At 40.7% G+C, this 26,266-nt stretch overlaps 1 protein-coding gene and 1 long non-coding RNA gene across 7 annotated transcripts in view; one reads left to right on the forward strand and one right to left on the reverse strand.

Moving 5' to 3' along the window:
- Positions 1–1,816: 1,816 nt before the first annotated feature.
- The window catches only part of stab1 (stabilin 1), a 64,538-nt gene continuing 40,088 nt past the window's right edge, over positions 1,817–26,266 (reverse strand). For 5 of the 6 annotated variants that reach the window (XM_026306551.2, XM_026306550.2, XM_026306548.2 and 2 more), the window contains 20 exons: positions 25,666–25,842; positions 24,785–24,874; positions 24,258–24,404; positions 23,304–23,360; positions 23,040–23,211; positions 22,391–22,540; positions 20,666–20,770; positions 18,680–18,796; positions 16,841–16,973; positions 16,640–16,700; positions 16,248–16,392; positions 15,415–15,548; positions 14,211–14,376; positions 12,090–12,196; positions 11,425–11,544; positions 10,366–10,500; positions 7,948–8,052; positions 4,682–4,831; positions 4,068–4,172; positions 1,817–2,817 (listed from right to left, as the gene is read on the reverse strand). In XM_026306551.2, coding sequence (XP_026162336.1) covers positions 2,740–2,817; positions 4,068–4,172; positions 4,682–4,831; positions 7,948–8,052; positions 10,366–10,500; positions 11,425–11,544; positions 12,090–12,196; positions 14,211–14,376; positions 15,415–15,548; positions 16,248–16,392; positions 16,640–16,700; positions 16,841–16,973; positions 18,680–18,796; positions 20,666–20,770; positions 22,391–22,540; positions 23,040–23,211; positions 23,304–23,360; positions 24,258–24,404; positions 24,785–24,874; positions 25,666–25,842 — 2,454 coding nt within the window. In that variant the 3' untranslated portion in view covers positions 1,817–2,739. Of the gene's footprint in view, positions 2,818–4,067; positions 4,173–4,681; positions 4,832–7,947; positions 8,053–10,365; positions 10,501–11,424; positions 11,545–12,089; positions 12,197–13,119; positions 13,202–14,210; positions 14,377–15,414; positions 15,549–16,247; positions 16,393–16,639; positions 16,701–16,840; positions 16,974–18,679; positions 18,797–20,665; positions 20,771–22,390; positions 22,541–23,039; positions 23,212–23,303; positions 23,361–24,257; positions 24,405–24,784; positions 24,875–25,665; positions 25,843–26,266 lie in introns of those variants that run through there. The other variant, XR_003295667.2, reaches the window with a different exon arrangement.
- On the forward strand, positions 4,712–10,912 carry LOC113130178 (uncharacterized). The gene is made up of 3 exons (XR_003295668.1): positions 4,712–4,846; positions 5,210–5,353; positions 10,830–10,912. It is a non-coding gene; the product is annotated as an uncharacterized LOC113130178 (long non-coding RNA).

Consider the following 26,266-nt stretch of genomic DNA (forward strand, 5'->3'; position numbering starts at 1 on the left):
CACAACCTGGCAGGGACGTTTCTGTGTGGAGTTTGCATGTTCCCCCCATGTTTGCGTGAGTTTACCCCGGGTACTCCGATTTTTTTCCCCATTGAAATGAATGGATTAGGGTTTAAGGCAGAGGTATTTCACTCTCTATCATTCTCTCCTCTCCTCCCTATTGGGTTTTTAGGGTTAGTGTCTTGATGATTGTGTTGTAATATGGTGCTACAAATAAACTGAATTGAATTGCTTTGAATTTAATTAGTAAATGTTAGGATATGAGCTAACTACCTTGCCAGCTAAAGGTCAACTTGTTAGCATTGTCACTGTGTAAATGTTAGCCTAATGTTAGCATTTAGCTTAAAACGCTCAGTCCTGCCAGTGTGACTGTAGACTAGAAGGTGAAGCAGATTTTTGCATTGTCCTGTGCATTATTTGACTGCTTGACCATTTGTGAACTGTTGTTCCGCCCCAAATACCAAATGTACAGATGTTAGCTGTATGCCATCTAGCCAAGTGCACAACAAACCTGTGTTTGTATTTACATGGCTGGTCTCTGAACTCACAAGTATAGACTGGGCTGCCCCAAAAGGCAGAGTTTTTTTGTTTCATTGCCTAGTGGATTTACTTTGATGTGTAGCTGCATCTTCCAACTTTTACTGAGCTTCAGCTGGAGGACACCTGCCCTCACATTATCCTGTAAGATAGCTTCATAAACTGTGGGATTCATTTTCCTTTCGATGATGACCAGCTGTCCAAGACCAAAGGCAGAAAAACAGCCCTGAATCATGATGGTCCCTCCAGCCTCTTTCACTATTGGGATATTTACATGTTGGTGTGCAGTATCTGCATTTTCTTATTGGACAACCCACCTTGAGTTTTAGTAGTCCACTAGACATCTTCCGATTAGTGTTGTAGAGTGATATTCTGCAAAGGTCTGACGCACAGTGATGTTGAGATGCTGAACTGTAATAATTCCTCACTGAGCGTTCTGAGTTGTATCATTGAGTCATCTAAGCTGGGGGCCCATTTTTACGCAGAATAATTGTAGACTCGTGAATATCTTAAGACTGCCTTTCTTTCCAGCCTTATGTAAATCAATAATTGTTGATTTTAAGTCTTCTGAGATCCCCCTTTTTTTTTTTTTTTTTCAAGTTATGGTTCACATCAGTGATCAGTGTTCTTACAAACAGTAAATGGTTGTGTTCCAGAGTAGTTCTAACCCACAGCTCTGATCTAGTTTAACTGGTTTGACTCCAGGTTTGCCAGCTTTTATCATTAACCAACTGGTTCTCATACTTTTTCTATCCTGTATTGTGTGTTGGAATGATGAACAATACATGATTTGTGTTATTTTAGTAAATTGATTTGTTTGCTCATAATAGCAGCTCATAGGATTTCATCATATTTCAAGATAAATTTAAGCCTGACTGCAGAACTTGCACATTCATAGAGCCTTGTTGGTGATATATCAGTGAATGATGACTGGCAGATGGATGGCTGTGGGATTGTAAATGATTGAAGGTTGAAGCAGTTCCTTTGTATGAGTTAAAGACTAAGGCTGGTTCTTATTCAGTTTATTTCTGAAGATGTAAATCTCTAAGAAAAAAAGTCTCACAAATATATACTGTCATTAAAAACAAAAGACTCGTAATGATCTAGAACAGCTGGACACTAGTCTTTAATCAAATGTTACTTAGAAATATATGAAATAGTGCATTTGTTGAGGACTACTTGCAGTGGCCGATTAATACATGTGGTGCTTTTGTATTTCCAGCAGCAGGATGGTGTGTTTGTGGTATTGTGTTCATGGAAATGAAGGAACATATCACTGTTTGATACTAAGTCAGTGGTGTTTTTAATAGATTGTAAACAACAACGCAGGTTTTGGTACAGAAGAACAAGCTCAGGTTTTGGCTTTGGCTGTGGAGTTTTTTGGTTCCCTGAATTGACTAAATCAGGCCTGTATAAAACTCTGTTCTTAGCTCAGAAGTTAAAACGTGCTGTATATTTGCTCAGCACCAAGAAAGTGGAACATCTGGCTGCTAGAGAAAAATGTATCTTTCTCCAGAGTTGGACAGGACTAACCAGAGCTAAAGTATTGTTTGTTTCCCAGGAACAATAATCATAACTCCAGTGTGTTGATAGTGTTGCTCTCTGTGTACTGGACATGGAAGTAAGCAGTTGTTTGCTAATATTAGTAGTCAAAACCCCTTAATACTGTGTGCCAAGCTAGTTGTCCTTATGTCCATAATATTGGAAAGTAATTTTTACAATAAAATCATAAAGTGGCACACACACAAATAGCTGCCTACTTCCTCATTCAGCACAGAGCAATGGTGATATGAAAATAGTATATATATGTAGATATATATATTTGTGTGCACGATGAATGAAGTCCAAAATTCGCTCTCCTTTTAGCTCCGATATGGTGTCCAACTCCTGACAAAAATATCAGGCTCTTCACTTGGTAATGTTCAATTTTGTTTAATCAGTTAGTCCACAACTTTGTCTGTGTGGTACTGGACAGGTAGTGTACAGTGAGATATTTAGAGCTGCTTGGTTGGTTCACAGCTCCCAGAAATATTTTCACAATTACAGAATTATTTGATTGATTGCTGATAAAAATAGATTTGATTTTGCTCCCAGATAGTCTGTGTTAAGTAAACTGACAACTTGTCTTTATTTGAATATAGACAAACTGCAAAATGCTGAACCATGATGGTCATAAACATATTATTGTGGCTTGTGGTTTGTTCAAGTTGTTTTCTGGTCCAGGTCGAGGATCTTAGGAGGTTCTTCGGGTTCTGCAGGCTCCATCTCCTGACCAGGCTCCTGTAGAAAGGAGAGAAAATGAATGAGTTGCAGAAATGTGGATGGCTGTCCACACATCTCCTGTTAAAGTGTAGAACGTTGTCTGGGTTTTGTGAGTCTGTGCAGCTTTGACCTCTAGAAGAGTAGTTTTGCTCAGATAAAGTACAGTTTAAAAACTGCAGACTTGGATAGTTTGAAAGTTTGGAAAGTGCCTAAAGGAGAGGAGGTTAAAGTATGTGTAACATGTACGTAGAAAACTGCCTTTTGTCCCAGCCTGAAAAAGCTGAGTAATAACTGTAATAAATTGTGATCCTGCAAGTGAGGTCACACAAAGTGAAGACAGTTTATTCTCTGATGGAGAAGGAATGGGCAAACTGAAAATAGTGAGAGCAGCAGTGTTTCACTTTTACATACAAGATCTGTTTTTGAAACAGCCTGCCTGGTTTACACTGGTTCTGCAAATTATATATCTGCACTGAAATAAATATATTGAAATGAATTATTAGTAGTAATTAACAAATTTAGAATGCCACATACAGACTAACACTACCTGCTGGTCTGGAGAGCTATTTTCTCTAACAAGTGCAGAATGCACATAGCAGTCTGTGTGGTGTATTCAGGTGTCACTCTTTGGCTTGGACGAAGGAGAATTAAGGCTATACAGTTATACAACAGCTATACAACTTCAGGCTGGTGTGTCTCTTCTTCTGTCAGAAGAAGAACCAGACCCAGAACTTTATGAGGAACAGTGTGATAGGTGCTTTTTAATATGGTACAGCAGAGGTCCAGTGTGTTTTTCTTCCTGGTGGGAGGGTTAAGGTGGTGTGTGTATTTTGGCAGTATATGGCTGAGGTTTGAGCAAGGCATGAAAAGTCAATTCGTCCTTTCGGCAAATAGTAGTTTACCTTTGTGTTGGCTAGAGAATAGAGATCTGTCTGGTGAGTGGACAGGAGCAGAATCCAACCCAAAATCATTGCCATCTTTAGTTCACTACTGTTCACTGTTTTCTTTTAAAAATTGTATTTCTTGCCTGCATCTCCTCTAAGCCCCTTAGTGGACTAACATTCCTATGACCAAGATCTCAATGAAATATTCTGCATTTGAGGGGAAGCCTTCTGTGATTTATTACTCAAACGGAACTTTCGTCATTCTGTTTAATTTCTCACTATTACCCCACCACCTTATCTCCTTGTTTGGTTTTACCACAGGGCTGTTTTCAGTATGAATACTCGCTTAGACTGCCAGAGGAGCTCAGACTCTGGTTAACTCACCCCAAATGGTTCAGCAAATGCCCTGGAGCCACTGTACAGAGGGTTGGGGATGGAGACCAGTGTGGGTTTGGGCCTGCTGCCTGCTGCACCAGCCTCATCCTCATTCTGTCAGAGGAAACAACAGAAATGACTGTTACCATGGCAGCAGCTGAATCACTAACATCAGATGTCACATCACAAAACATATGAGCTTCTGTGAACCATATTTTATGAATAAACCCCAGTGGAAAGCCAAAAGTGCAGTGTCACCTTCTTACTTCACACAGGAATTCCCCCTGCTGAATCTGGCCAGCAGAACTTTCTATTTAATATGATTTAAATGGAAATGAGGGAAGACGAAAGGTAATCAGTCAAAAAATGTTTTGTTAACACAGTATAACCTCACGAGACTGAAGGCTTGTGACTGAGTACATGGTGTTACTTCTGTGGTGTGTTTGTGTTTCATTTAAATAAGTAAAAGTCATCACTGATGAAGACTATCACTGAAATTCAGGATGAAGCCGTGGTTTAAGTTTAGGCTTAAGCAAGTAATGTTAATTCTCCAGGAACTGAATGTGGGTCAATGTAATGTCTAACCATAATCGTGTGTGTGTGTGTGCGTGTGTGTGTCTCACTTTGAAGTAGTGGAAGCGAAAAGCGTCGGTCTTGTGTTTGAAGACATAGTAGCCGAGTGCAGCCAATACAACCAACAGCAACAATGACACAAAGATGGCTGCCACTGAACTGCTGGAGTGGGAGTGGCTTTGGGACGCATTATGGGAGCTCTGGAGAGACAACAGGTATGACAAACACAAACAGAAGGATTACCACTTCTATAGACACCAAACCTACACTATTGCCCTACCTGCTAAAAAGAGAATGCATTCATCAGTGCCAAGCCTCTGCACAAGACGGCCTCCATTTATGGCTGTCACTCACACACACACACCCAACCACCCTCTAACCCTACCTTAACACACACACACAAAAACAAGGTCAATTTGAACAGGACAGTGTGGTCAGGGCATAGCAGGTGTGTAGTAGGTGTGCAGCAGCAGTTGTTGGCTGCAGCATGGACAGGAGTTGGAAACACCATACAAGGAATGAAATCTGTGCTCAACAATAAAGACCCTGGATGAACTGTTTTGTATCTGAAACCACAGGTCCCCGGACCATTTTGAGTGAGCTGTAGTTGATGAGGAGATACCATATAAGGACTGCTCTACCTTTTGCTCACGAACAGTATATGAACCCCCTGCCTGAAGACTGTGGTGTCAGGTGCTGAACTGAAGCAGCAGGACTTCTATGTAAGTCAAGGATTTCTCTTTTTTTTTTCAACAATTCTGATGCTATTGTATATTTCATATAGTTTTCATATGCTTTGTTATCCTATATATTAATATTAGTGCTGTCAATCGATTTAAAAAAAAAAAAATGTAATCGCATTAATCATGATTAATTGCAAATTAGTAGGATTTACCTGTAAATGTGTTGAAATAAAGAAATGCATGGCAAACTAGTTTAAGTAAACAGATCCAAATTTCCATCTGGAAGCTTTTTATTAGGAAACCTGCTGTTCAGCAGACCTGGCGTTGTCTCTTCATAAGAAGCGTAGCGTTTTCTGTAACTTACCCTTATCACACAATGATAGAGGTTAAAGGTTAATAGAGGTTAGGGTTAAACCTTATCAAATGATTAATTTGTGATTAAAAAATATTAACGTGTTAAAATTTTTAGATTAATCGCATGCGTTAACGCATTAACGTTGACAGCCCTAATTAATATTTAATATTAATTTAGTAACATTTTCTTGTTAAAATAGAAGTTAACATTGTGGCAGGAGACTTGATATTGGATTTACATTAACCTTCAATAAGTTCAGCACTATCATCTGGCCCTGCTGAGGTAAAACAAATACATTTTGTTCCATTGGTTGGATCTCTGTCCTCTGAGCCACTGCAGCCTTTGTCTGCTAGATTTTGGAGTCCTGGCCCTTGTGCTGTGTCCACATCCTTCCTTTAAGAAACGCGCCAGTAAGGGCTCTCTGTTTAGATAAGTTCAGTTCATAGGTGTACTGGCTCCTCACAACCATCTAAAGAGCCTGCTTCTAACTTCACTGTCCAGCTCTAATTGCCATGGCAACAGCTACATTTTCACCATGGACACAGGACTGTGCTGGGTCAGCGCCACCATTTTATTTCCTTAGAGGACAAAAATTCAGCCAATTAAAACAAATAATGATTCGATTAATTGACAGACAGGGCAGATCCTGGTCACATGTCCATGAAAGGACCTTTGCGGCAATTTTCTTTGGCTAACATGGCTCCTTGTTTACATCATCACGCACTTCCTCGTCTTAGCTCTGCACATTGGCAGATGTGAGGCAGTGACATGAGAACAGAGGAGTTTTCACCAAAATGGCCATTTTTACTGCCACAAACATTATTTTTGAAGAGACAGCAACTGCTCGTGTCAAATATGAAACAGCAAAGCATTAGTTAACTGCTTCTTGCTTATGCAGAAATCTGTGGTATCAGAACATCATAGAATAAGAGTAACAAAAATAAGAAGTATTAAATAGTATTCAATAAAATTTATACTCTAGTTTGTGATAGACCACAGGTACAGTAAGCCTTTGTCCTTTTCAGGCTCCCAGGGTGTCCGCGGATCCTTAAAAAGTCTTAAATTCCATATTATAAAACTAAGGCCTTAATTAGCATTAAAATGTCTTAAATTTGCGTTTCAAAGATCTTAAAATGAAATCTAAACGAAACGAAATAGGCGGAACCAACTAAAATACGCGTTTGAGGGGAGTTTATTTAACACATGCTTTCCGGCAGCTGCGTGAACTGCAGGAAAGTTTCAGCATTAGTCTTTTGCCATGGGTAAATGTAAATTTAATGACAATTGGTTACAAAACCCTAATTTTGCGCTGTGGTTAAGTCCAGTTAGTGGCAACGTGTTCGAGGTCCGGTGCAGGCTGTGCAAAAAAATTTAAAACTCGGAACAATGGGTAAGACAAAGCGGCTGCGGAAACCTGTCGGAAAACACCTGGCATTTTATTTTTGTTTTACTCAATAAATCAAACAGTGTGTAAACAGTTTATATCAATAAACAGTGTGTTATGGTAATTGGTTGTATTGTGGGATGTTTTATTTTATTTCTACAAAATTGGTCTTAAATTTCATTCAGCGTGGTATTAAAAAGTTCTTTAAAAGGTCTTAAATCTAGCTCTTAGAAACCTGCAGATACCCTGGCTCAGGATATTATAGCACTAATAACAATCACAGACTCTGTGGCAGTCCCAGACTGTAGTTTAGTTCTTTTCTTGAAGGAGCCAAGATAAACTTACGAAAAAAAAAACAAAACATTTTGGTTTATGAAGGATAAAAAGAAAAGTTTCAGAGCATGTTATATTTGAGTATTTTGACGTTATTGTTTTTGCCTGGTAGTTTCTGGTTTTAGGGAGAACTTGGTGACTTTCCTCAAGGCTCCACAATGTCTACCAAAATAAAAAAAATCATCTTTGATAAAGAGAAATATTTGAAAATCTCATGAGAAGTTTATTTCTATCTGCAGTTTATCCTTTTATCCTGACCTTTCCAAAAATCTGTGGGCACTTTCGTATGAGATATTTTGATGCCCGATGAGATTTTTAAATAGCAATAGCTGTTGATTAAATTTAGCTCTCAAATGATGTAATTACTTGTCCCTTCTTCTGTAAACATAAGGAGTTCTGAAGTGGGTTTCAGTTAACAGGGTTAAATGTGTCCTCACTGTTTATTATTTGGTATTGCCCTATAACATTTATTTCTGAAGAAAAGAAGTTGTTACCAAAATCTAATACTAGTCTACTAGTAGTGAGTAGCCCTGATTGTCAGCAGCCTGGGATTAAACTCACCTCAGGTGGAGGCGCCATTAGCGGAGCCTCGATGACGTGGATGATCCCATTTACAGCGGGAATGTCCCACTCCACCAGCTGCCTCTCGTTTACCAGTTTACAACTCTGTGGATTTAAAGACAAAATCAAAAATGAACTTTTAATTTCTCCTATTTATTATTTATAAGCAGTTTGTACCTCCCTGAAACGCTGGGGGGGTTTGAGTGCCCGAATGAGCCTAGGAGCTATGTTGTCCGGGACTATAAGCCCCTGGCAGGGTCTCCCCCATGGGGCCCAGCCGGGCAAAGCCTGAAAGAGTGACGTGGGGCCGCCCTTCGGTTGGCCCACCACCCGCAGGAGGATCCATAAGGGGCCAGTGCTATGTGGATCGGGCAGTGGTAGAAGGGGACCTCGACGGGTGCTGAAAGGTGCTCCTACTGGGGACTCCATCATTCTGTTAGGGGACTTCAATGCTCACATCGGCAGCGACAGTAGAACCTGGAGGGGCGTGATTGAGAGGAACGGCATAAGGGTGTCCATCAGTGCACACAGCACCAGGACACTCTAGGCCGGAGGTCGATGATCGACTTTGTAGTCATGTCATCTGACATTCGGCCGTATGTCTTGGACACGCGGGTGAAGAGAGGGGCAGAGCTGTCAACTGATTCACCACCTGGTGGTGAGTTGGATCCGCTGGCAGAGGAGCCAGTGGGACAGACTTGGCAGGCCCAAAGGTACTGTGAGGGTCTGCTGGGAAAGTCTGGCCGAATCCTCTGTCAGAGACGTCGTTAACTCCCACCTCCGAGAGAGCTTCAACCATATCCCGAGGGAGGCTGGGGACATTGAGTCCGAATGGACTATGTTTTCCACCTCCACTGTCAACGTAGCGGCTTGGAGTTGTGACCATAAGGTCTCGGGTGCCTGTCGTGGCAGCAATCCCCGAACCCGGTGGTGGACACCGGAGGTAAGGCATGCCATCAAGCTGAAGAAGGAATCCTACTGAGCCTGGTTGGCTTGCTGATGGAGGCTAAAACTCGGGTATGGGAGGTGTTCGGTGAGGCCATGGAGAAGGACTACCGGTTGGCCCCGAAGAGATTCTGGCAAACCGTCTAGCGCCTCACTGTTTATAGTGGAGGTGGAGAGCTGCTGACCTCGACTGGGGATATTGTCGGACGGTGGAGGGAATACTTCGAGGATCTGGATGAGACCCCCCTGAGTATCTCAAGTTTCTGGATGTTGATGGGGTGTCATAGCTGACACGCCTGTACAACATTGTGTGGCAATCGGGGACAGTACCACTGGATTGGCAGACCGGGGTGGTGGTCCCTCTTTTTAAGAAGGGGGACCAGAGTGTGTGTTCCAACTACAAAGGGATCACACTCCTCAGCCTCCCTGGGAAGGTCTATGCCAGGGTGCTGGAGTGGAAGATCCGGCCGGTGGTCGAACCTCGGATCCAGGAGGAACAATGTGGTTTTCGTCTTTGTCGTGGAACACTGGACCAACTTTATACCCTCTCGAGGGTTCATGGGAGTTTGCCCAACCAGTTCACGTGCTTTGTGGACTTGGAGAAGGCGGGCCCTTTGCTAAGGGCTATTCGGTCTCTGTACAAATGGAGCAGGAGCTTGGTTCGTGTTGCTGGCAGTAAGTCAGACCTGTTCCCAGTGCATGTTGGACTCTGGCAGACCCTTTGTCACCGGTTCTGTTCATTATTTTTATGGACACAATTTCTAGGCGCATCCAGGGGCTGGAGGGAGACCAGTTTGGGGACCACAGGATCTCATCTCTGCTTTTTGCAGATGTCCTGTTGGCTCCATCGAGCCAGGACCTCCAGCGTGCGTTGGGGCGGTTTGAAACCGAGTGTGAAGTGGTTGGGATGAGAATCAGCACCTCCAAGTCCGAGGCCATGGTTCTCAATCGGAAAAAGGTGGCTTGCCATCTCCACGCCAGGGGAGAGATCCTGCCTCAGGTGGAGGAGGTTAAGTATCTTGCGATCTTGTTCACAAGTTAGGGAAGGACGGAATGCGAGATTGACAGACTGATCGGGGCATCGGCAGCAGTAATGCGATCAATTCTTATAAGAATAACAGACTGTAAAAAACAGATTTGCACTTAGAACATATTTTTTGTCACAGTGCATACTTAATCATATTCTCTTAAAACAATATGACAAAATAAAATACTCGATTTACTTTTGCTAAATTCATAGCTATATTAAGTAATTAAAAAATAAATAATTGGACAAATAATTGCTAGATTATTCAATCAAAAAACAATCAATAGATTAATCAAGAAAAATCTTAATTGTTAGATTCAGCCCTAGTTGAGGTATGTTTAGTTAGATGGTTAAGGTTAGGTTAACAGGCTAGATGACACATTAGGTTAATGTTTGTCATCACAAAAATAGCTGTACAAATGACTGTGCGTGTGTGTGTTTCTGACCTCGTTGTTGCCATGGGTAACAGTCAGGTTGAAACCGAGCCTCGATATGATGACCTCCTTGTGTTTCAGGTCCTTAAATAGTCGTCTGCTTTGATTGACTGAGATGTGATACTCAAGATCTCTATCAGACAGAGTCTAAATTCACACAATAGAAAACAGAATTAAAAAATTTAGATTTGACCTGTCAAGTAGGATTGAGAGCCCATGAAACTGGCTGCTACAGGGGGCAGAGCTGGACTATTAATAAGACCAGAGCACTATAATTAATATAAAATAAACTGAGGACTTTTTTTTTTTCCATGTAATTTAGAACTTTTGAAGATGTGGCTTGAAGATGCACCAGTTCTGATCTAATGGAAATATAGTACTAAACATTGTGAATGAGGAGTATTGTTAATCAATGTGCCACACACACACAGTGGATCCCATTGTACAGGTTACATGAATGTTGTGGTTCATTCCAGTTGAAGAATTCACCAGCAGCAAAGGCCAAAGGAGGGAAATAGAGAATACTGCAACCACATGAAGTGCTACAACTTATGACTGTGGGGGGGGGGGGGTGTATGTGATTTACATCGTCTGGGACACATACCTGGATGGAAGGTGAGAGTTAAGGCTGCAGTATAAAACAGAAAAAACAGATCGCTGGGGGAGAGCTCTGACAGCATTTGAGCTACTTTGACCAGGTAGGATGCTCTTATCTTTTCTTAATTTTATTTTTTATAAGACCTTCATGCATTCTTGGTTTTGAGATAAGTTGATTAACATAATCGAGGGTTTTAAGTCGAAATATATGTTTTAATTGATGTTTGAAAATTAGCTAATACGGTGCTCTTTCTTAATTACCTGCAATAAATAGTACAATTGAATTTAAAGTTATATTTGGTACATTTACTTACTATATCACTAAAAAAATTATTTAGGCCATTACTTTAAGAAGGTGACAATATTAAATCATTAAACTAAATTTGAAATAGTATAAAATGTTAATTCGTGTTGATAGTTTATAATATACAATTATATATAAACAATTACTAAAGTAATAGGGAGGTACATCACCTGGTTTTGGGTGAAGCCAGAGTTATGAGGAACAAACAGCGTGACCTCTGACTTCCTATGAGACAGAAATTCAACAAGCTGTTTCCCCTTCAAGGATGAACCACTATAATCCAACAACAACTACAAAGACAGAGAGGACAGCAAAGTTATTTAGATTTACAGTCCAGGTCCTGGCTACAAGAACTCACAAGTAAAAAAAACTCTTCTCAAGATCGGAAACATCCACATTGATTAAAGAGATTAAAAAAAATATTCTTTGATGCAAAGTTTTGTTCTGTGGTAACTAACTTAGTTAAACCAGTTTACCTTGTGTAGTAGTAGATTTTTCTGCACATCAGTGCAGTGAACTAAAACTGAAGTTCAGTCATGTAGCTAAAGCAAACAAGGCTTTACTGTGACTGGCTGTGTTTAAAATTTTGTCATAATATCAGAGTTACAGACACAAATACCAACACACTGATCAGTTTTATTAGTAATGTAACCAGCTGAAAGAAAGGAAGGATTTTAAAGCACCATTACTTTTATTGGATCAGTGTAAGAATTAGAAAAAAAATCTGAAACATCTACAATAATAAATTGCCTTATAGTCTGTCAATTCATCAGAATCTGAAGTTTGGATAAACTGGAGAAACCCTGAAACTGAATGATTCAACTGTCACACTCACCTTGTAAAAAACGGAGAAGTTACTGTAGGTTGCAAGAACGCTGGTCAGGACGCCGTTACAAAAGTCACCATTTCCAACATAATCAGCAGGACACGCACAGGAAACATCTGTACACACAGACACATTAGCATGACTAGGAATATTTAGCATAATGGTGGGCATCACTGCCCATCTATTAATTATTGGTGATGAATCATTCATGAATCATCAGCTGATAAGCTGCTGGACGTAAACTCAGTCAATAATTCTGACAATTGATTAATACTTTTAGCCATTTATAAAACAACACATCTGCGTCCACCAGTTGGTGTGAGTGGATAGAAAAGAGAGAGAAAAGAACAACAACAAATAAACAATGTGCAGGTTGATGGGGCCAATAACTGCATATCAAAGCTCTGCCTCCCATTCTACTTTTGGAAACTCTGGGAAACACAAGTAGAGTAGACCTGCAACCTGAGAGCAACCTGCCCTTTGTGTATTATATGGTACTATGAGGTTTCTAGGCCCAAATACAATAACTTCTGTTTACTATGAATTTAAAAGTAGAGAGTTACTCGTCATCCAGGCCTTTATGTCCTTTAGACATGCTTGAAATCTGGCTAACTGGTTTGTGTCATCAGGTTTCACAGATAGATACAGTTGAATATTATCTGCATAGCAATGGCAATTAATGCAGTGTTTCCAAATAACATTGTCTAAAGAAAGCATGTATAAGCTGAAGAGAATCGGTCCTTGCACAGAGCCTTGTGGAACTCCATGACTAACTTTTGTGGGCGTGGAAGCTTCATCTCTCTAACTGTACCAGGCTAAGAGAAGTTCGTTGGTGACACTTGGAAGAGCTGTACTATAATGTGATCTAAATCCTGACTCAATCCTCAAGTATGTCTGTAGCTGGAAGCTTGTTTTGCTCTGTGTGGAATAAACAGTCTAGTGTGGGAGAAAAAAAAACATATAAACAATGCTGTATTATATAGCAGAACAAGGTTAGTAATGTTTGAGTTAGTGACCTACCATGAATTGATGTACTCACATTTAACTTTAGAGATATTCATGTATAACCCAGGAAGTGTGATTCAATGCCTGGTATAGTCTGTGTAGCTCAGCATAACCCACTGCAGAAGAGAGTAGGTGAAGGCAACTTGGAGCCACAAATAATAAGCTGAATTTATGATCCCTCATTAGGGAAGATGTCACTAGGCGAATATGAATGATCCACAGGTAGATCACTAATGAGAGGTTGGCACAGTGTTGGAGGAAACTGGGCCAAATTTATAGCCCACCACTAGGGGGTGGAATTTGGCACGGTTACTTTTGGCAAGTTAGCAATTTTCCAAAAACAAAGATGAAGGGCGTATATATAGTAATACAATAATCTTTGTCTTGAAAAGACGTTTGAATCAAGAGTCAGTTTAGAGAAGTTATTTGCCTGAAGTGTTGAGACCAGTACTGGCCCAGGTCAGGACATTACATCACTGTAAATGTGCTTCATGAAGAGCTGTTTTATTCTTTCAACTACCTCTGGAGTGTGGAGCCAGGCTCAACCTGAGCTTCTTATTAAAGCCCAAACTAAGGCCGTGTTTACATTACATAGTGAAGCGGCCTAACCAAGAGTTTCATAAAATACTCCCAAATATTCATCTCTCATTAAAAGTATATATGTTTTAGAGTTGGCCTGGCTTGTCAAATTGCTGGAGAGGTATTTTTTAAACTCCAAGGAATTGGGCAGAACTGTTGACCTACATTCAACAGTTCTTGATGTTATAGATCCTGAAATAGGTAAAACGAGTTCAGAGCTAATGCTTTTGGCAGTTTGCAGGCATGAAGATTAATTTTGCTCAGTTAAAAAAAAACAGCACAGAAGCTGCTGTACACAAGAACTCTGGCTCAGAGATGTGATGCCGCATGTAGGTCTACGAAGACAGCAAGATAAATTCTAATATAATCACTTTTATCCAAGCCAGAAGCTGAAATTTATGTTATATTCTGTGTAATTCTGTTAACCCTCTGGGTGATGTGGACTGAAAACAGTAAAACCATCACCTATGTTTAAGAGGAGGGGTACTGGATGTCCCTTTTTAAGTTCAGAACTGCCTCTGAACAGACACTGTGCTGTTGTAGTACCTCTGATCCTGTAGCAGTAGGCGTCATACGTGCTGCTCTGGTCCACAGGGTCTTTGTAAAAAACCAGGCCCACATGGTTGTCTCCACAATTGACCGAGGGGAAGCGGGTTGGGTATCCCACCTTCCCACCCTCCATCCAGCCAGCCACACACAGATGCATCCCCAACTGACCAAAAGAGAACAGCAGCAGCAGAATAAATCACTGATTCCAAGTCCCAGCATGCACTGCTGTGGTCATTACATGTGAAAGATTAAAACAATACTTCACAATTAACAAATCAGCTGGAATCAGAGGTTCCAGTCCAGTCTGGTAAATTTAACGAGAAGTTTGATTTATATGTCTGTGCCGACAAAGATATCGCCACTGTTAACACCACTCTGATTAATGCTCTCTACTACAGTGAACAATAGAACAAAAACATGGAGACTGCAGGGACTAGTTTGATATGCAGGAGTGAAGCTGCTTGTACCACAAAGTAAATAAAAAAATGAAATTACTGTGAATAATACAGGTGCCTGGCATTGTGCTGGTTGTACTAATGGGCGACCTGTCATTCAAAAGCTACACAGGTAAGTACCTTTTAACAAATGTTACCCAAACAGAAAAAAAAATAAATAAATACAGGTGATGTTTGTCTAATATTTTCAGGGGTGCTATTGTATTTCCAGCAGCAGGACATATATGTGAGTCAAAATAAACTAGTGTGTGTTCATTGTAATGAAGGAACCCAGTGTGACTCACTGATGCATGTTTAATAATTTTTAGATGACAATACAGTTCTATATTTGCATCCACGGGACTTGCTAGTACATTCATTTGTATGTTGAAAAAATAAAGATTACAAGACATATACGTCCAGAAATGGCATAGTTGTATTGATTTATATTGATATTTGCTATTCAGTTAGATTCTTGTGTTTTTCATGATCTTTTTTCTTTTTAGTCAAATTTGGCACCATTCAAATACCTCCTCCTCACTGCCAGAATTATGCTGGCAATGCCTTAATCAAAGTGGTGTAGCAGAAACCCCACCCATTAATGAAAGAGGTGGGCACTGCTTACACTCACACAATTGTTCAGGAAACTGGAGCTGTATTCCTCAGCTAAAAAACAATGGTCTTTGCTTGCTCAACAGTTTTTCCATAAATAAGTTATGTCTATTTGTGAGCAATGTGTACTGACCTGCCTTCTGTAGGAGGCTTACCTGCTGTGCATCTCCCAGCTGTTTAAAGTTGGCCAGCGTGGCGCCCTCGGCCTGGCAGGCGGCATCTGCCTGGCTGAAGTTCATTTTGTACTTCCCTTCTGGAGAGCGCAGATGGAAAACTCCAGCTGTTTTGGCTGAAACACAATGAACAATGTTACCTTTACGCTAACCTCAAACGACTGTTGTCCTGTACTACTCAGCACAACAATTTAATGTCTATCAGTGAAAACTAAATGGCGTAAACTGAGATTTGAGTCTGAAAAATCCCACATAAAAAAAACTGCCACTGGTATCAAACTAACAAAGTCCTTCAATAACACCACAGCAGTAACAACAATATAAAGGTTGGCTGCTGTAGAATTGAGAGTTACCATAGCAACATCTGGGGAGTTGGACTATGGCATCAACAGAGGCAGTACACACCACAGCCGCATGCTCATTTCAGATGCGTTACCATGGTAACACCAGAAAACAGGTGTTGCAGGATGGATTTCTGATGTGTCACACAATCAGCCTGTTGCTTATGTGTTGACTCACAATTATTATAGATGGGTTACCGTGGAGACAGATGTTACAAGTGTGTTCCCATCACAATTCAAGACTACTGTTATGTGTTATCTTGGTAGCAGTAATCCATATGGATGTGTTACCATGATGACAAAAGTCAATACAGATCTCTTGCCCACAGTAATCAGTGTTGCTTTACTTTGGTAATTTAAGGCATTTCTGACGTGTTACCTTGGTAACAGAGGTCATTACCCGTCTGGTATTCTGTAATGGAAGTATTGACAAACATGCAACAATAACAATACAAGTAGTTGTTGATGGGTTACTGTGGTAATGTAGGTCATTGCAAGAAGCTACGGGGTCGCAGCCTCCGTTGTCTTCCAGGCAGCGATCAACAGGGGGCACCACCTTCTCCAGACACTGGATGCCATTACCCACATAACCCGGCAGGCACTCACACTCCCGCTCATCCTGGAGGAAGCAGTGAACAGTTTAAACAGGAAAATCAGAATATGTTTACATGCTTTTGGTAACTTCTCCCATTTCTCTTCTCTCCCCCTCCGTCCCATTAGTTTTCTGAACATGCTAATAGTATATTTGATGTGAACCTCTGTATTTGTGCATGACGTGTATTCTCTGAAGTCTTCTAAGGAAGATATGTCACTGCAAAAGGTTATTAAAGAAAAATGGTAACCAGGTTGTGAAGGTTTTTACTTACTGGACCAGTGAATTTGCAGGAGGCAAAGTCACTGCAGCCACCATTGGGCTCTTCAACACACCTAGACCAGACAGAAAACCAGCCTGAGCTCACATCTCTAACTGTGAACATCTGACATATCAAATCCACTTTGACAAAGAGGAGGAAACCACAGAGCTGAAACAGCAATTTACTTCAGAGAAAATGGCAGTGCACGCCCACCTGTTGATGGGCTCGCAGGAGTAGCCGTCTCCCTGGTAACCACTGCGACAGGTGCAGTTGACAGTGAGTCCCTTTTGGTTACAGTCTGCGTTCTGGTGACAGCCACCGTTGTACTCAGAGCAGAGGTCTGGAGCTGCAGTGTTTAATAAGACAGTTGATCATCTGATCTGCTCACATGGTGAACAAATCCAAATATTAGAATCTGCTCAGTCAAACTGGATCATCATCATTTTTAGACATCTGCCATCACTATGCAGTAAACTGGGATTCCAGAAACAAACTCAATGTTTATACCACATATAATGGATATTTCTCTGATGTCACAATATTTAATACATTGATGCTAACAATATAACAAGTAATCATGTGAAACCAATGTGAGAGGTATGACCTGAATCTGCAGCACATCTCAGCTTTACAGAGCTTTATAACAAATTAGCAGGAAACTGTTCAGAGAAAAGGCTGTAAAGACCCAGTGAAGACTGGCAGCCCAGCACCAAACACAGGTAGAGACTAGCTGGAGAAGGAAGCTATTTCCCGCTGGCAGAGATGGTGGCGACGAAAAACAGAGCTGAAAGAGAGTCAGTACTGATGTACATTCATCAGTGCAATCGACTAAAACTGATAAGCCTGCTGCCCCCAAGAGACCAAAAAAAAAAAAAAAAAATCAGTTACTGCAGTAAAAATCTTCAATAATTTAAAGTAAATCTAAGACAATTGTGTTCTCTGAGGTTTTGGTGTTCAGACTTTGTCACCTTGGACTTTTAATGGTGAGTATGTCATTAAAGGCCTGATTTCTAGGAGTTTGGTTTCTCGAGTGATGATTAGTGAACAGTCTTTTGTAGAGCTCTCTTTGCTAGGACAACAATACCAAATCACACAGACACCTTAAATAAGTCCCAATCCTCACCGCCTTATGTTATAGCAAAGAGCCCGAGAATCCTGCAGCAGTCTAATGCAGGGCGGCCATCAAAGACTCTTCCCACCTGCGTCACACTGTCTGACCACTAACATCAGCCTGTTCCCTTCGGGTGTCAACATGTTAAAGCTGCAGTAGGTAAAGCACAGGTAACACCAAACACAAAGTCACCCTGCATCATTTCACTGCTACTTTGCACATGTGAGTAAACAAACATCTCTTCTGGCTTTTAACGGGTTTAGATCCTTTTTACTCAGGTTTTATGCCCATTATCCTCTAGATGTTTTTATGTTTTCTCTGTTTTTATGCACTGGTCCTGAGCAGTACTTTTTATGGCTGAAGAGAGAAATAAAAACATAAAACCTGAAATAACTTTTACAACCAGTTACCTTCACTGCACTCAAACCACCTGAATGTGTTTCATTGCTGAAGACCAGGCAAAGACAAAAATCCCACAAAAGTGCTAGCATTCAGTTAGCCGACTAAAAGGGAGCCAAACACAATACTCTAACAACGTGTCTAATAAAATAACAGTAAATAATAAATTAATCATGTGAAGATTAGATCCTAAAAGATTTTGGTTCCTACTCCTGGTCACTGAAAGGTTGCTGTAGCTCTGGCTGCTTTGAGACCAGAGGGTTCTGGTTTAGCACCACATTTACAGGGTGTACCATGATTGATTCTCTGCGGCATCATAAGTTTTTTCACCCATGTGTGTTTGAACCTCAGATTTCAGGGCAGCAAACAGAACTCCACCTGTTATACTGTACACAGCCTCTCTATCGTTTGTGGCTGCAAAGCATTTAATCTCTCAAAGTTATTATTTTTATTGTATTCATGCTCTGTTTAGTTTGATATGTTACTTTAGCTCCAAAAAGAAAGGCAATCATCATTCTGCCAAAAAGCTGCAGAACACTCACGTGGCTCTGGACTGCAAAAGGTGCCGTTGCCCTGAAATCCAGATTTACACTGACAACCAACACCTGAGACACAGTCAGCCTGCGCGTGGCACTGCCGACATTCCTCTGGGATCGAGCCTGGAAAGACAGACAGATGGGTGATTCATCAAAAAAAAAGCTAAAAGAGTAAGATTAAGTTCAAGAGCTCATATTAGCAACATGTCTGCACAACAAGTAACAAAAAGTATTCTCCTAGGATTCCTCTAAAAGTGATGTTTAAATGTTTGCACAGTGATGCCAGTGATCATGATCCATTCACTGAACACCAGCAAAACAGATTCTCCTAAATGACAAATACAAAGATAATCTTGGTGTTGGTGAAAGTTCAGGTTTACTGGTATTTTTCATATTGTCAGCAAATCCCGTGAGCAGAAGAAAACAGAGTGTGTAACAAGTTATTTTGTGTGTGTTTATTCACATCCTGATGAATGTTCGTCCTCTCTGTGCCACAGAGCTCAATGCGCTGAAAACACAATAATGAGCCACAGTGCTGCACTGGCCAATTTGTTCCTTCACTGGCACGAAAACACTGTACTTCACATTCAGGGTCTGTCATTTTCTACATTGTTGATAAAAACTATAAAATGACAGGGACTTATTTAACGAGCAAACCAAGCAGAATATGTTTTAAACTTTCGATTCTTCTAAGTAGCCATATTTTTGCTTAGATGGCAGATTTGCGATTTTGCACCAGTTTCATGAGGGACCCAGCTGGAAGGAGTTTCCACATACACAGCACTTTTTGGCTGCTTTTCCTTCGCTGTGTGGTCCAACTCATCCCAAACCATCTTAACTGGGTTTAAGTAGGTGATTGTGGAGGCCAAGTCATGTGACACAGCACAGCATCTTATCTTTGACCTAACAGATTTACACACCCTGGAGATGTGTTTGTGGTCACCACCAAACTTAGCTATGGCAACCACACGCACAAGTACAGACATGACAGCTGGAACCAAAGATTCTCATGAGACCAAGGTACCACAGGTCCCCTGGCCTAATTGTTCTCTAGCCCAGTCAGTTCTCTTCTTCTTCTCCCTTAGCTGTAGTTTTGCTGCAGCCTCATGCAGCTCATGGTGGGACCTTCATCTGATTCACATTGTGAGCTACCAAGCAGGAAGGTCTAGTCTGCTTCAAACAAAGAGAGCTTCATGTTCATTGCAAAGCATGAATTTGAAATCCAATCAAAATGCTTTGTCGTGGTCAGCTGAGCTCAGACCAATCAAATGCTGAAGCTTGCTGTGTTTACAGACCAGTCCAACAATTGCCACAGTTAAGAGCAGGCAGATACAAAGGAGCATTATCCAAAAAGAGAGTTTGTCCAGAGGATTTAAGAAGCGACTTGCTACATTTTTGTTTTTTGCAGCAACTCATTTAATGGTTTACAGTACCAGTCAAATCAAAGAAACAGTATCTATGCAAAGAATCTAAATTATGAGACTTTTTGCTTTGATGCTTGTGAGATTTTTACAACAGAGCAAATGGTCACTGACTTAAACCAATGTGGGGGTTGAATGTTTGCTTGACCCTTTCATGGTATGTGGTTCCGTCTGTTTATTGGTTTAGTGTTTTAGGGTAGAAGGTTGCAAATAACTGTCAACAATTTGTTTCTTTGATGGTAAGAAGACTGAAGATAGTACCTGAACAAACATGTGGAGTCTGTTCAAGATTAGTCCACCCCTTTCTTGTCAAAGTGTATATAAACTGGTGTTGTAACACAGACGTCAGAGGACTTCTGCAAGGACGTCCTCTCCGGGCCCGTGATTAAACCTGAGATGATTCATCACACTTGTGGTTGTTTTCTGAGAATTAGCAAATCTCTCAAACTAAAGAAAATTCTACCACATGCTCCATATGTGTTACTTCATTGTTTTGATATCTTCAGTATTAATGTACAGTTACATTGAAGTGTGTCAGGTACACTGTCCCGGTTCTTAGAGGAAAACTTACCCATTTCATTCTGGCAGCGATCGCCCTCCCAGCCCGGGTCACAGACACACTGTCCAGAGCCTTCAATGCCCTCATCACACTTTCCCTGCTTACTACAGCTGCAGACTGAGAGAGACACAAAACACATGACTCAACCTCCCTGACTGAGTTCAAATAATCTGACAGCAAAGATGTGAAGATGGAGTTTTTTCAGGTGTCTGTGGTTCCTGTTAGATGACTGACACTTGGAGTGCTTCCAGACTTCAATCAACAAAAAACCCTTTTGGTTTGATCATAATTACAAAAGATGAACAATTGTGTTAGAAAGTTTCATGAAATGTGGAGTGGGGGAAGTCATCTACAGCTCTCAAGGTGCATTTCAATAAGAAATATTCAATCTCAGAACTTCAAATTCTGCCTGGTGATCTGTGAGCTGGAGCTAAAGATTTGCTCTGAACCTTTGCTTTTAGAGAGATCAGTCTCCTTAAACCTTGTCGGTTGCAGAAGAATTTATTTATCTGGTGCAGAAGACAAAAGGACTTTTAATTATAAATTTGGAAAAGACCTGGATTTGGAAATTTTATAAACAAATCATTTTAGTTTCTATGATATATCTGTTTTTAGGCCTTATTTGTATTATTATTTTGATGCTTTTTCCCCCATTGTGGCTGCTTTTTAATTGATCAAATGTTCTCAAACGGATTTTACTGTTGCTTGTGTTTGGGGTTGGGCTGAATTGTCTTTAGAAAAATTGACAATAAAAAAAAGTATGCATATTGTCTTTGGGAAGGTTTTGAATGGGTTTCACAAAATTATAACAATGTAAACCTTTTTGAATTGAATCAGACCCTCCACATCAGCAGGAGACACCTGGGTGTCTATGCTCAGAGAAACTGAGGAGAACATCAAACTAAAGCCCTGAAACCTAAACAGAAGATCCTCAACAGCTGTTTAATATTTGAGGGTCTGAGTGAAGACAGCTGGCAGGTTCAACCAGAGCTGGAAACGCAACCCAGCTGTGTGATGGTGAGTGTGGAGCGTTGCTATGGCGACAGACTGCTGGAGAGCTGATGGGGGTTACACTGTCTCATCATGTTTTTTGTTTTTTTTGGGTGGGGATGTGGGAGTAAAAAGCTTCATCTGGGATAAAGAAAGTTCTCTTGTCATCTGAGGTCCTGCAGAGACGACAGCTGTAATTACAGTTGTGCATTAAGGGGTTGCAGTGTAGCTATGGCGGATACGTGCAAGACCATAATTTACGCTGGAAGATGGAAGAGACATGTCCCCCACATTGTTTCTGCAGTTTTAAACAAGGGTGTAGAATGCATTGGATTGGAAGGACAAATAATATTCATAATTGTTTATGATTTTATCTGCAATTTCCACCATGCTAAGAAATTTTCTGCCTCATTCCAAATAACATGAACCAATGAACACAGAGTAGGACTGGACAAGAAACCAGAGTATTTCACTACAAAAGACAAAATGGCATTTATGAGGCCCAACCAGGTCCAAGTTCAAATGAATCTGCCCTGAAGGAGAGTCAGTGTGCTCCATTAAGACTACAATGACCTGCAAAGCCAATGCAAAATGACTCAAAACCAACATGAAGCAACTCAAAACAATAGTAAAAAACAAATCACAAATGGTGTCACTTTCAGTCAGGGATGGAAGATTTTTCTTTCAAAATAAAGTTCTAGTTTGGGGCTGAACTCAAACCTGACTGCATGTTATTCTCTGCTGTACCTGTGCAGTTGGGGCCATAGTGACCGACGTTACACAGTTCACAGGCTTTTCCTTTAAAACCTTTGTAGCACTTGCAGGTTCCTAAACCACGCAGACCATCGTCACAGTCCCCATGGTTTCCACAAGGGGCCTCCACTCCCCCTGGACAAACTGAATCAGAGGTTGGAAAAAGAGAAGAGTCTTGACATCGGACCTAATTTTGAGTGGCCAACTGCCTGAAATCCCATTGCAGGCAAAAATTGTGTACCTTTTTTTTTTTTTTTTTGAAATCTATGTGTTGAAATCTATGTTTCAACACATTAAGTTCAAAGACTGGTTGGATTGATTTTCACCAAGTCGACAGAAGTTTTGTGTGGTTCTGACTTCCTATCTTGACCAGTTTAGCATTTTCTTGCTCATGGTACAGTGGGCTTTGAAATTGTTCAACAGGCTTCAGCTGAGCCAGTCCAGGTCTCATTAAACTTGTTAAAATAATCAACCAAAACGTGATCAATACATTTCAAGACCTATAAGACCTATCAAGTTATTATTTAAGGCCCAAAATTTTGATTATTTAATTTTTAACTTTAAAGATTTTTAGCACATGGTCTAAGAGTGAACAAAGCTGTGGGTTCGATGAGCGTGACTATAATGTGCCTTCCTTCCTTACCTTGGCAGTCTCGGCTATAGTGGTTTTTGCAGCATTTTTGGACCCATGAAGGAAACTGACAAACTCTCTTACAGCCCATCCGGCTGAAATGATTGTCCAGGTCACCGTACCAACGTGGGTAGCCGATCCCGTACCTGTAGCGTTGGTTGTTCAAACAAGGGGTTGTTTTTCCCTGGAAGAAACCAGCAGCAACATTAACTTGATGTAATTTCTGTAACTACAAGCTGCTAAAGGTCAGATTTTTAGGAGACAGGCAGGTCTTACTGTGTCACTGTGTCTGAGAGGGCAGGATGGAGGGAAGAGGCAGTGTCCGCAGCGTCCCTGAGAGGTATAAAGACAAAGATTCAGTCCAGCTTCAAATACAAGGACAAAGGCTCAGATCACAGATTACAACAGTGAGGTGTTGGTTTGTGCAGTAGTTGCTGAAGGTGTGACAATAATTGTAGTTGTATTCTGTCTGGAAGCTTAGTGATGTAGTGCCAATTCTAGAGCTTAGTGCAATGAGAAAATCACTGCTTACCTGCAAAGATGAAGATTTAATGTTTTTCTTATGTATGATAGTAAACTAAAGTTTTGGTGGGTCAAATAAAACAAGTAGGGCTGCAACAAACAATGATTTTAATAATCTATTAAATGTTTTTGATTAATCGAATCTGATTTTTACAATATAGTGAATATAGTTTAGTCTGTTTTCAGCATCTTATTGTCAAATTAAGATGCTACATTTAATAAAAAAAATAAATCCAATATTTGAACAGATTTTATAACATTATTACATTAAAAACACACTTGTTTACTAAATTTTCACACTTAAATCAAAAGTGAGTCAGACTTTGCTGCTAAGAGCTCTCTTGTCATTGTGGGAGCCAGTGGCAGACACCAGGGTGCACCAGGATATTTTCCGGTGGCCTGTGGGTGACAACTTAGCAGCAGGATAAGCTAATAGACTCTTTGAATCCTCACAACTTTCACTGTCACCGTGGTGCCAAAAAAAAAAAAAAAACAAAAAAAGAGTCATAGCGTCTCAGATGACTGATTATCTGACTATGTCACAGAAAAACTATAACAAGGAGACACCACTGCCATCTACAATGTAAAAACTAATTTAGTCAGCACTGCATCTCAACAGTCATTTTAAGAGCTTGTACACGCATTAATAACTGGGAGCATTCAAGCTGTTAAAATAATAGTTAAAATAATAGTATCAGCTCTACTAACATAAATTGTTTTGTTCTCCAGGCTGTCACAGTGCGCTCCCAGACCAGGTGGCTCCAGTAACTGGTCAATGCCATAGGCCACGCCTTCTTTGAAGGTCAGGTAGCGCTCCACTAACCTGGCACTGTTGTCATTAATCAGTACAGCCCCCTGAAAATCCACACACACACACACACACACACACGCACACACAAACAGTGACTTATGAAATCATTTCCACCTGTCAAAACAGAGCAGAGCACTAAGAATGGGAGTTGCCAAGGGATTTGTTGGGTTTTTCTCTGGCACTAAAAAAGTAAATAATGGTGATTTTAGATAGATGAATTTTTTTCTTTTGGTCTTTAGCTGTGAAAGCGACAGGATTTGACAGACTTAGGCTCAAGGATGTTGTTGCTATAAATATGAAACCATTTTTTGTCCAACATCCCCATGGTAACATGAAATAACAGTAACTATAGCAACAGCCAGTTGCCAGGTGGGGACTACATCATGGCCGCCTGTTAGGTTTGCAGGAGAGGGTGTTTTCTTACCACCAGGGTCTTGTCACAGCTGAACTTGAGGATGGATCCGTGCATTGTCCGAAACGATGAAAATTTCTCCGGCTGACTGACGGCCATCAACTACACACACACAGAAAAATCATATTGAACTGTTTCTGTTGCTACAGGCAGGGGCCAACTTATCACAAATAAGTTGTGCAATAAGTTTGTTACAGGTACAGTTATACTAAAGTGGAAGAACTGTTTGTGGCACTAACTTCCCCTGGGAGATATCACAACATGCAAATGCCAGTTTGTGAGTGAGTTAAGAGACTTTCTATTTCTGATTTAGGATTTTTCACCCATGCTTCTGGTAATAGCTTCAGCTTTGGAGATATTTTAGGCTGTTTTGCACATGAACCATGTTTAATGCCCCCCAATGTTCAGGTCAGGGGACTGTGAGGACTGTTCCAAAAGGCTCAGCTTGTGTTTCTTGAAGTAGTTGAGGGTGGATTTTGAAGTCTGCTTTGGATCACTGTCCTGTTGTAGAAACCATCCTCTTTTCAGTTTTAGCATGTTTGACTCCAGAGCGTCTGCATATAGGACTCACTCTTTTCTCTTTCTGTGCAGTTCTTCCTGTGCCATGCTAACCAGCTAACAAAGAGATAAGGCTACTAGGTAACTAGGTGACTAAACGACAATTAACCAGCAAATACTTGTCCCTGTGGTTCTTTTTTGAAACATTCACTTCTGTTCTTTTTCTTGCTTTACTATTTTGTGACATTTTATAGGCAAATAATTCACAAATAAATGTCAAAATAATAATTCTTGGACTACTAAGATCTCTTCATCCTTAAGGGGCCATATTTAAGCAGTTATGTTTCAGCATCACAGTACTGATAGTTTTGTTATTGATCCTTTTCCTCTCCTACCTTAGAGTTGCGTATAATATGAGCCTTCACAATAGCAGCCAGCTGTTCTTGGTGGTCGGGGCTGGAGAGCCAACGCTGTCTTTCCTCTGGCAGGGACCTGAGGGCCTCGTCAGTGGGCCAGAACATGGTGAACGGATGGTGGATGGACATCTGTAGCACAGGGAGCAATCCTGCATCCTGGACAAAGTGTTGACAGTACAGATTACTATTAGTGTTCATGTTAGCAGTAAAAATACTTTTTTGTTTTGTCCCAGCCCAAATCTTCCCTGTCAATTTCTATTCGTTTCATGTAAGTCTAAATTTAAAAACACCTGGACAATATTGATTGGACAGAAAACCAACTGTCAGTGTTGTTCAGTTCATCACTTCGGTCCAGGGTGAAATGTCTTGACAGCTGTTAAAAGCCATTCATTTTAGTCCAGACACTTAAGTGCCTGCTTTCCTCCACTCTCAGGATGAGTTCTAATAACTTTGCTGCTTTCTTCATCCAACAAAAGGTCATTTGACACAGTAAAAGTTAAACATGTATTATATATAAGTCCCTATACCTCTGCTCAATGTCAAGCTGTTTTTTATATGAGTGATGACACTGGTTCCTAAA

This window comes from Mastacembelus armatus, chromosome 5, assembly GCF_900324485.2.
Source record: "Mastacembelus armatus chromosome 5, fMasArm1.2, whole genome shotgun sequence".
Taxonomy (NCBI): Eukaryota; Metazoa; Chordata; class Actinopteri; order Synbranchiformes; family Mastacembelidae; genus Mastacembelus; species Mastacembelus armatus.